The sequence below is a fragment of the Gymnoscopelus microlampas genome (genome assembly GCF_963454915.1).
Source record: "Gymnoscopelus microlampas genome assembly, chromosome: 4".
Classification (NCBI taxonomy): Eukaryota; Metazoa; Chordata; class Actinopteri; order Myctophiformes; family Myctophidae; genus Gymnoscopelus; species Gymnoscopelus microlampas.
This window is the reverse complement of record NC_139941.1, coordinates 16,883,774-16,893,690: the sequence shown is the minus strand read 5'-3', so window position 1 is coordinate 16,893,690 and position 9,917 is coordinate 16,883,774. Positions and strand designations below refer to the sequence as shown.

General features: G+C 40.5%; 1 protein-coding gene across 1 annotated transcript in view; it reads left to right on the top strand.

Moving 5' to 3' along the window:
• nos1 (nitric oxide synthase 1 (neuronal)) overlaps window positions 1-7,208 on the top strand; it is a 40,476-nt gene extending 33,268 nt beyond the window's left edge. Inside the window, exons 22-29 of the mRNA XM_084055401.1 lie at window positions 888-1,057; window positions 2,148-2,358; window positions 4,191-4,278; window positions 4,471-4,589; window positions 4,894-5,042; window positions 5,565-5,759; window positions 6,260-6,390; window positions 7,102-7,208. Coding sequence (XP_083911527.1) covers window positions 888-1,057; window positions 2,148-2,358; window positions 4,191-4,278; window positions 4,471-4,589; window positions 4,894-5,042; window positions 5,565-5,759; window positions 6,260-6,390; window positions 7,102-7,117 — 1,079 coding nt within the window. The 3' untranslated portion in view covers window positions 7,118-7,208. The remainder of the gene's footprint in view (window positions 1-887; window positions 1,058-2,147; window positions 2,359-4,190; window positions 4,279-4,470; window positions 4,590-4,893; window positions 5,043-5,564; window positions 5,760-6,259; window positions 6,391-7,101) is intronic.
• The last annotated feature ends 2,709 nt before the right edge of the window (window positions 7,209-9,917 follow it).

Genomic DNA, 9,917 nt, shown 5'->3' with positions numbered 1-9,917 from the left:
CTGTACTTAAGTACACCTTTTCTTCAGTATTTAACATCTGTACTTTTACTCCACTACAATTATGTGAAAACTTTAGTTACTAGTTACTTTGCAGATTTGTATTATTATTACAAATCACACTAACCACTTCAGCCCTATATATATTTCGGCCAATTGAAAATAGCAGATCACACAAGATCACAACACGTCGTGAGCTTGTAGATCGGCTATTTTCAAAATATTTTTTTATACATTTTTTGAAAAGTTGTGAAATGGGACATTCTGCACAATGAGTACCTTTACTTTTACTCAAGTACATTTTGAATATTGGACTTCTACTTGTAACAGAGTATATCTACATTGCAGTATTGATACTTTGACTTAAGTAAAGAAAATGAAGTTTAGCTGTAATTGACATTGTGTGTTTGTTTACATAGCTGCCAATGTTGCATATGGCACAAAACCAAGCAACGCATATTGAAATGAGCCAGGTGCTCTATTCTTTGATAAGACAGCGGTCTGTCATTGAGTTCAGCTGTCAGTAAGTAACAGACCGATGAATTCAGTGATTGACCAATCAGAATCAAGCATTAAGCAAGCAAGAATCAAGCAATTAGCTTGTGTAATACAGTGGTTCTCAAACCTTTAAATTTCAAGGTATCCCCTTACAAGTCCCCTTACAGCATACAAATTTCAAGGTATCCCCTTACAAGTCTGTAACTCTGACAGCATACAAATGGAACCAAATGGACCAGTTAGGGTCCATTTGGTTCCATTTGTATGCTGTCAGAGTTACAGACTTGTAAGGGTCAATTTAGAACCCCCTAAAGGAACCCAGAGAGTCCATGGAATCCACTTTGAGAACCACCGGTGTAATAAACTACCTTCATGTTCTCCTGCCACTACAGGTACGATCAGTAACTGGTCACCGGAAAGTCGTATCCCTGCCTGCACCATATTCCAAGCCTTCAAGGACTTCCTGGACATCACCTCCCCGCCCAGCCCTGTGCTGCTGCAGCAGTTTGCTAACCTGGCAACCGATGAGAAACAAAAGGAGAAACTAGAGCTCCTCAGTAAGGTAATTCATTTAGCATTTCAACTCAATCATTAGCGCTCCTTCTCCGTGCTCTCTCGTGGGCCATGCTCTTGTGTAGAACTTGTTGCAAGTTTTGTTTCGTTTTTTTTTTTGAGGAAAAAGTTGTTTATTCTGTTGTATTTTGCTGGCAATTTGTTCGACAATTTGTTCAACATTACTCTGAATTTGTCATGGAACTATGAAAGATGAGCTTCACCACCTGAAAGCCTGTGTGACATACTGTATGTAGCACTGCTAAAATCAGTGGTTGAAGAAGTACTCACATGTTTTTACTTTAGTAAAAGTATCAATACCACAATGTAGAAATAGTCACTTACAAGTAAAAGTTTGGTATTCAAAATGTACTTGAGTAAAAGTACAAAAGTATGGGCATACTTAAAGTACCAAAAGAAAAAGTTCTCATTATGCGGAATGTCCCATTTCATAAGTTTTCAAATGTATAAAATGTACAAAAATCCTTACAATCCCTACAAAAAATAGCAGATCTTCAAGCTACAAGTTGTGAGCTTGTAGATCGGCTATTTTCAAATAGCTACAGGGCTGAAGTGGTTAATGTTTTATAATCATAATCTACAAAGTAACTACTAACTAAGGTTTTCAAATAATTGTAGTTGAGTAAAAGGTACAATATTTGCCTCTGAGATGAGTAGAAGTAAAAGTATTGAAAATCGGAAATACTCCAGTAAGGGCACGGTCCCACCGCACTTTTGTTTTACCTCTGGGGCGGAATCTGCCAATGCTTTGTCAATGCAAATGCGTGGATTCTTGGAAAAAAATGCGCAAGACCATGAATCCACTTATTTGCATTGACAAAGCATTGGCAGATTCCGCCCCAGAGGTAAAATAAAAGTGCGGTGGGACCGCGCCCTAAAGTAAAAAATACCTCAGAATTGTAATTAAGTACAGCAGTTATTTACTTTCCACCACTGGCTAAAATGTGGCCAGAAATATGCTTTTTTTTTTAAAACAGAATTTGAGGTTAAATATGAACATTAGGGGGTGGCAATTGCCATCCCCGGGGACCCCAAGTGAGTGACACCCTTGCAATCACCCTTCCTCCTTGACCCCTCAGGGCCTGCAGGAGTATGAGCAGTGGAAGTGGTACAACAACTCCACGCTGGTGGAGGTCCTGGAGGAGTTCCCATCCATCCAGATGCCCACCACCCTGCTGCTCACTCAGCTGCCTCTGCTGCAGCCTCGCTACTACTCCATCAGCTCGTCACTGGACGCGCATCCCAACGAGGTCCACCTCACCGTGGCCGTGGTCTCCTACCGAACCCGAGGTACTATACCGCACGCACTGCCTCAATGCTGGAGCTACAGTATAGGGCTGTCGACAATCATGACGTTTTATTTAGACGATGAATTGTCATACAAATGATACAGATGTAACATCATGCAACCCACAGAATCATACATTTATCTTAGATGGCACACCACAGGAGGAGGCTGGGGAGGTGAAGGGAGTTTTATAACAACAGACAGCTGCAGGAACGCTCAATTTTTCTGTTTGGCTTTGTAGACAACAATTGCACAGGGCAGATATGACAAATAACTTAAATATACAATGACTGACAATGACCGATACTAATAATCAAAATAAATAATGTACTATGCCAAAATATTTAATAATTATACACTCAAATGACTGACAATGACCGATACTAATAATCAAAATAAATAATGTACTATGCCAAAATATTTAATAATTATACACTCAATATTTGTTGGAAAGTGGAAATAGCCGATCTACAAGCTCTAGTGAGCTTGTAGTTCTGCTATTTCCACTATTAGGCGATGATGTAATAATTGTGACAGGCCTACCTGGGGCGCCGTGATCCATTCAAGAGCCACTCGAATACAAGCACTCTCCTCCTTCTTATTTAAAGTGCTACGTAGGTAAAATGCCTTTTCAGTGACTGATTGACAGGGGATGCTAGGTGTTCCCATTAAAGAAGTTTGCTTGCTTGAGACTTTTTTTTTTCAAGGCCTTGAGGAGCAATTAATTCTGTTTGTCTGGCCTCCCTGTCAGGTTCCAACAGGGAGGCCTCAAATGGCTGTATTCTCGACATTCCATTAGCAAGACAATTAAGCTCGAGCACGGCCGATGGCATAGAGCACAGTTTTTAAAATGTAATTTAAATTTAAATCATGAGTGATTTATTATTTTTTTGCTGGCAGACGGGGTACCTAGTACCCACACAGTGGTTCTTTTGATGTCACTGCTTGAAAGTCGCCACTGATGACTGAAAAAGTCAAATGAGTCAGCCTTTCTGAGGAAATATTCTGGTGGTTCAGAGGACTCCTAGGCTTGAAAGTTATCTTGGAACACCAGTCTGCTCCATAGGGCCAACATGAAACCTGAAATTGGAAGTACAGTATCTGGGGAATTTCTGTTGACTGTGTTTTGCCAGCAGGATTTGGTCCAATATATATCATCTATATTTGTTTTTATCCTCAAAACACTGTGCTGTAGGTACATACCACTTTGTTATAAATGGTGTTTTCTATGCTGGCGCTCTCTCAAGTGTTTACGTTAGCACATACAGTACGGTTTGACGAGGCTTTCACATCTACAGCATACATCTAATAGGTTGTACTTAACAGCTTCCAAGCCCTTAGACTAGCTAGTAGTGAGCAAACATCACCAGCTGCAACTCACTGCAACTATAATTTTTCTTCATTTTCCCCTCTTTCCTCTTATTCAATATGCATGCATGCCCATGAGTATGCACTGATGACTATAAGTAGTTGAATTACAGTTATTTCCTCTGCAGCGCAGATACATGCCCTTGCCCTTGAAAATTGCGTTGTGGGTAGTCTACCTGTGTCCCAGGGTGTCCCCAGCAAAATTGGTTTAACCACTTTAACCCTCATCGGCTATTTGAAAATAGCCCATATACAAGCTCACAGCGTGTGTGACGTGTTGTGAGCTTGTAGATCTGCTATTTTCAAAAGAATCTTGAGAAAATGTGGACATTTATCTATATTTTTGGTCCGTGACCAAATACATCATTTCGTAATGATGTCGAAAAGTTTGAGAACCACTAATTTAAAGGGTGCAAATGGGAGGAGTCAAGAAGTCTAAATATCCCGTTTGATAACTGTCATTTAGATGGAGAGGGTCCCGAACACTATGGAGTGTGTTCATCCTGGCTCAACAGAATAAAGAAGGACGAGCTGGTGCCGTGTTTCGTCAGAGGGTAAACTTGTTTCTCTTAAGAATATATCCAACAATATATTTTAACGGCAAGTGCTGTATTGTGTGGTTTGTCATTATGTGATTAATTTAAATTTCCTATTTCAGTCAGTTCTGTTAATTAAACCATTTTTTTCTTTCATTAGCAATAATTGAAGGTTTATTTGGTTAAAGTCAGTTATGTTGATTCTTCTAGGGCGGCGTCGTTCCAACTTCCCAAGGAGAACAAGTCCCCCTGCTTCCTGATTGGGCCAGGAACAGGCATCGCTCCCTTCAGAAGCTTCTGGCAACAGAAACTCTTTGAGCGGGAAAAGGGTTGGTCTGCTGCACTTTCAGAGACTAGTCCTATCTATTGTCACCTCACAGAGAGGTTCATGTGAAATCCACATGTGACTCGTAAAAGTATTTTATAACACTATGCATGATGTGGTTGATTAAAATCATACCCGAGATGAAGTGCAAAGCACTGCTATAGTACAGTGTGCATAATTGTGTAACAATAGTATTCTGATTAAATCGGAGGTACAATCTCAGGCCATAGTTAAACAAGACACTGTAAGTTAACTCATTGTTGCTGTACCATTCAGCAAAGTAAAGTCGAGGTATGTCCCCTCCCCAGGGATGGAGACGAGTCCCCTGTATCTGGTGTTTGGCTGCCGCCAGTCTGAGACGGACCACATCTACAAGGACGAGACCGCCGATGCCCTGAACAAGCAGGTGTTCAAGGGAGTCTATACAGCCTACTCAAGAGAGCCCGGCATGCCAAAGGTACCACAACAAATCAACGGATGATTGGGTTTGTCACAGATCTTTAGAATACTCTAAATGCTACAGAACGTACTCGTATGAACAGGACACAGCATCCCCGCATACAGTAGATATGAGTTAGTCAAGTGTTATCACTTGATATTCATTATCTTTTTCCATTTAATGGCCTCATCTCTTTTTAACTGTGTGTATCACTGGCTTTTTTGTCAGTTGTTTTAACCTTCATTGTCATGCTACCGTTCCTCCTATTTCTTTATTTAACAAGGCCAGTGAGAAAGTACAGTCCCCAGAGCTAGAAAAACGCAAATGTATACTTTTCACTTTAAAAACAAAATGCAGATGTTCAGCTCAAAAGTGAACAGCTCCACGCAAGGTGCAATTTCACCTCACTGTGTTTGATTCTCACTCTTTGTCCCCCACTCTTTCTTGCATGTCTGTCATCTCCTCTGCTTTCTCTTCGCTCACGCTTAATGCCCATGCACTCCTGTCTCGCTCGCTGTTACCTCCTGCCACCTCCGTCAGAAATATGTCCAGGACGTGCTGCGCGAGCAGCTGTCAGAGAGGATGTACCACTGCCTGAGGGACGAGGGGGGACACATCTACGTGTGCGGGGACGTGACCATGGCGGATGACGTCCTGAAGACGATCCAGCAGATCATCAAGGTGCAGGGTAACATAAGCCTGGAGGACGCCAGCTTCTTCATCAGCAAACTCAGAGTAAGGCTTGAGTTACTCCATCGCACAATGATGTATCATGTAGGCATGAAAGATGTCCACCGTATGCTGGCTGCCGTCACTGTCAACACATTATCACCCACTGGCTTCTCTACGCCAATGAGAGAAGAGAATGGGGTTCCACACTTAACCAAGTACTTAGCCAAGCGCTTCAATACACTGCCGGCTTGTCAATTTGGTGCATAATTATATATATTTTTTGTTTTTGTGGAAGGAAAGAGTTAGAGGAAAGGGTAGAAGTTCTATCTGCACCACACTGAACACACAAATATGACTGTAAGCTATTTCTGCACTGCTGACATTATTATAGTGCAGGACATCATAATCATAATATACAATGGTAGTATGAAACAATTGAATTGTAATTTGAAAACGAATGTGTTTTTTTTACCTAGTTCTTACCTACAGTAGTTTTACCTAGTTCAAAGCAACCATGCCATTCACCTTTCCCCCCTCTCTGCACCTCCACCTCCCACCACCAGGATGATGGACGCTACCATGAGGACATATTCGGTGTCACGCTGCGCACATATGAGGTCACCAACCGACTGCGTTCTGAATCCATTGCCAACATTGAGGAGAGCAGCAAAAAAGACTCTAAAGACTCGGACGAGTGAGTGCTTTCTGCCATTGTTTTGTCTTCAGTGTGTTCTGCACCTCCAGTAGCATTTTCTATGTTTCTATGTTTATTTGTTCATTATTTTTGTTAAGCTCTACACTGAAGGAAGGACCTGTAGTGTTGGAAACACAGATAAGACGTCACCCATGGTTTCAACCCTAAAAAATGCAGAAATGTGTAACCATAGAATTTTTTTTCAAAAGAGCCTGCAGTATCAGGATTAGAGTCAAAGCGAGCGACTGTCTTCTTTTTCTGTGCTTGTTTCCACTGTTATTTGAGATGACTCTTATATACAGTTTGCACTTGTCATGAGAGCTACGCGAAAACCGCAGGCAGCAATTATGGCTCATTAAGTGCCAACATAATGCATGAATCAGAATCAGCTTTATTGTCACATCACAGGTTGACAGGTGTAAATGGGTGAAATTATTTCTCGCAACTCTCTGCGCCAAATAGAGCTGAGATGAAGAAAAAGGAGGAATTGGAGTGAGAGCAGGGAGAAAAATCAAACGTCAAATATGAATGAATGTACAGACTATCAAAAAATGAATGTATGAATGAATATATGAGACTATTCTATAGATTGTTTGCACTTGTCATGAGAGCTAAGCTTACAGCTTTCATACTGAGTATATGTATGAAAGACTTTCTGTTCTCTCTCTCTCTCTCTCTCTCTCTCTCTCTCTCTCTCTCTCTCTCTCTCAGGGTATTCTGTTCATAGGTCCAGTGAGTTGGGGATTTCTGACGTCATCCGGTCCGAAAGAAACAGCAGTGCTGGTTCGAGAATACTGTGCCAATTTTTGTACTGTAAAAAAAAGAACTTTTTGTTTTTATAAAGGTTTTTTGTTTGGCTCTGCAATTTGTCTGTAGCAAGTTGGAAATGTTTTTGTTCTTTGAGATTGTTTTCTGCTTGTTAATGATACTTTTGAAACAAAACAAAGACAAAAAAACAAATTGATAATTTTAACTCATGATGTGTGCACCCTGTATTATGGCCTGCCTCAATGTGAATGCATGACCAACACAAAACTATAGTCAAGACATATATTGTAATGTACTGTGTTCTTTAATGTTCCAATCAATGTGCTTTTATTGAAGTTTAATATTTGCCATAGCAAAATGGGCAAACTACTTCTGAGTACAAAATTAATTAATTAATATCACGCGCAGCAGTTTTCAACTCCATAAATAACAGTATTTGCGACTGTTTGAAAATGTTGGGGCTAATATCCCAGACGTGAGAAAGCAAGTGGAAAAACAGAGGCATTGAACAAGAAAGTGAGTCAAATTTTCACTCAACCACTTTCAACCTGGCATCCATATTTTGGGCATGTCATAAAAGCAAAAAAAGAAAATCAAAATAGCATAATCTATAAGCTCAACACGTCACATCATGATGTGATCTTGTAGATCGTAAATTTTCGCTACTTGACTAGTTTAATAGGGCTTAAGTGGTTAACATATTTGGCACATTGATAGGTTTTTTCCTAAATAAATGACAAAGCAGACTGACGGTCCGTCAAAATCCATCCGCGTTGCTGTCGGTTGTATCTTCTAGCCTATCCATCCACTCGTGACATTGTTGCCAGGTTTGATTCCCCCTGTTGGTGCGGTGGCCGAACTGGGGGCAGTCGCGTAGGAAGGAATGCGTAGGGCAACTGCCACTCAGGGAAATCTTGAATTTGTGTCGGTGTGTTTCGTAACCAGGATCTAAATGCAAAATGCTTTTCTCTCGAGGGCTCCGAGCTGCATCTCATGGATTAGAAAAAGAGAGTACGCTTTATCATGTGACTGCCTTTCTATTGCTTGGCTGCTGTAACCAGTGACAACCGTGTCTGATGTTGGTTTGATAGATATACATAAAGTGGATGAGGGAAAGAGATTACTAGGGAAATGTGGATTAACTGAAAGAAAGGGTAAAACTGTCGTTTGTTCTTGACGCATCATCATTACCAGCATTTACATAGGCATTAAAGATTGATTTTTTAAATCTCGGATTCCATGCAGTTTCTCTGTCGCGTAGACGTCAGTGAGAAGATACATAGAACCTGGATCGTAAAGAGATAAAAGATCTGAGCTTTCCCACAAATCCAACTAGAGCCATCCAATGTATTTGCCTTTGTTTGTACAAGTCCTTGCTGTCATCTACGTAGATTGCCTTAAATTTAAAACTTCTATTCCTCAATCTTATCTCTCTCATTTTGGTTTAGCGGCTTACACTTCACATGTATCTCCTCTGTGCATGACTCTTAATGCTGTGGCTTGTTTTGTTTGTCCTCCACCACCCTTTCACTGTGACCTGAGGCTTTGTTAAGTAGCATTGGCGTACATCGGTGCACGTATGTACCGTACATGAGTGGGTGTCGCCACGAGTGCAGCCAGTTACGCTCTGCACAATGTTTATATCTTATTCTGCAAATTATCTCATCGGTTCACGCTGCTCTGATTTGTTTTGTTTTACACACGGGTTCCACGTGAATATAAGCATGCAGTCTTTGCACAACGAATCATGCACACAGTAACCTTAACGCTACACAGTACAATAAGCCTACTCAGTCTGCATACAGTATATAAAACTTCAGATGGCATACTAATGACAGGACATTTTGCACACGTTGCTTTTAGCGTTGATCACTTCCATTGTCTTGTAGGCTAAATGGGAGGCAAGAGGCCACTGCCTGCCATCAAATGAAGAGCATGGGTTTGCAGTGCTCCAGCAGGTCAGCGCTGCGATGTAGATACATGCAAGGACAATACTTTACTTCTGTTTATTTATCCAAATTAGTTTTAGATCATGGATAGTTTATCATCCAACTCTCCTGCAGCTTTGTTCTTTTTAACTTCAGTGTCGTTTCTTTCACTTTTCCTGGTCTTGGGAGACAAGTTAAAAATGGCTATCGGCACGATGAAACAGTAATGCATTCTCAATGCAGAGAATATGTCACTGGGAGAAATGGGGGATTCCCATTGACCCCCATTGTAATTCCTTCTGGATGAATGTTACCGCCAAATCATTTGTTTGCACAGGTTTATTTGAAATTGAATCAAAGAGCCGTCGATATAACTCTGTGATGTAAAATGTGCAGCACGACAAAAATAAATCAAGATACAGCTTCTATACAGTATATATCTTATACATATATATACTGTATATACATATATATATATATTCAAAGTATATAAGAAGAGTACCACTTCAACCTTTTCTAAGAATGTATTTTGATTATATAAATGGGTATTATGTCTTTTTTTGCTTGATATATAAAAGAACAAAGGCCTATTCTATGGTGTATCTCAAATAAACAGCAGCAATGAATTGATGCATGGTGTTTTTGTGTCTCCTGTTCATTTACCAGCACTGTGTCATTCAGTTAAGACTGTATTGCGAGTGCGTCCAGGCTTTTACCACATTAACCCTGGCGTCCCTATTTTGGGCATAGGCGAACATTCTCAAAAATTGCTTGCTCAATAATTATAGCCCCAACGTAAGCCAGTGTCACATAGTGGGAAAAGCAGATCTA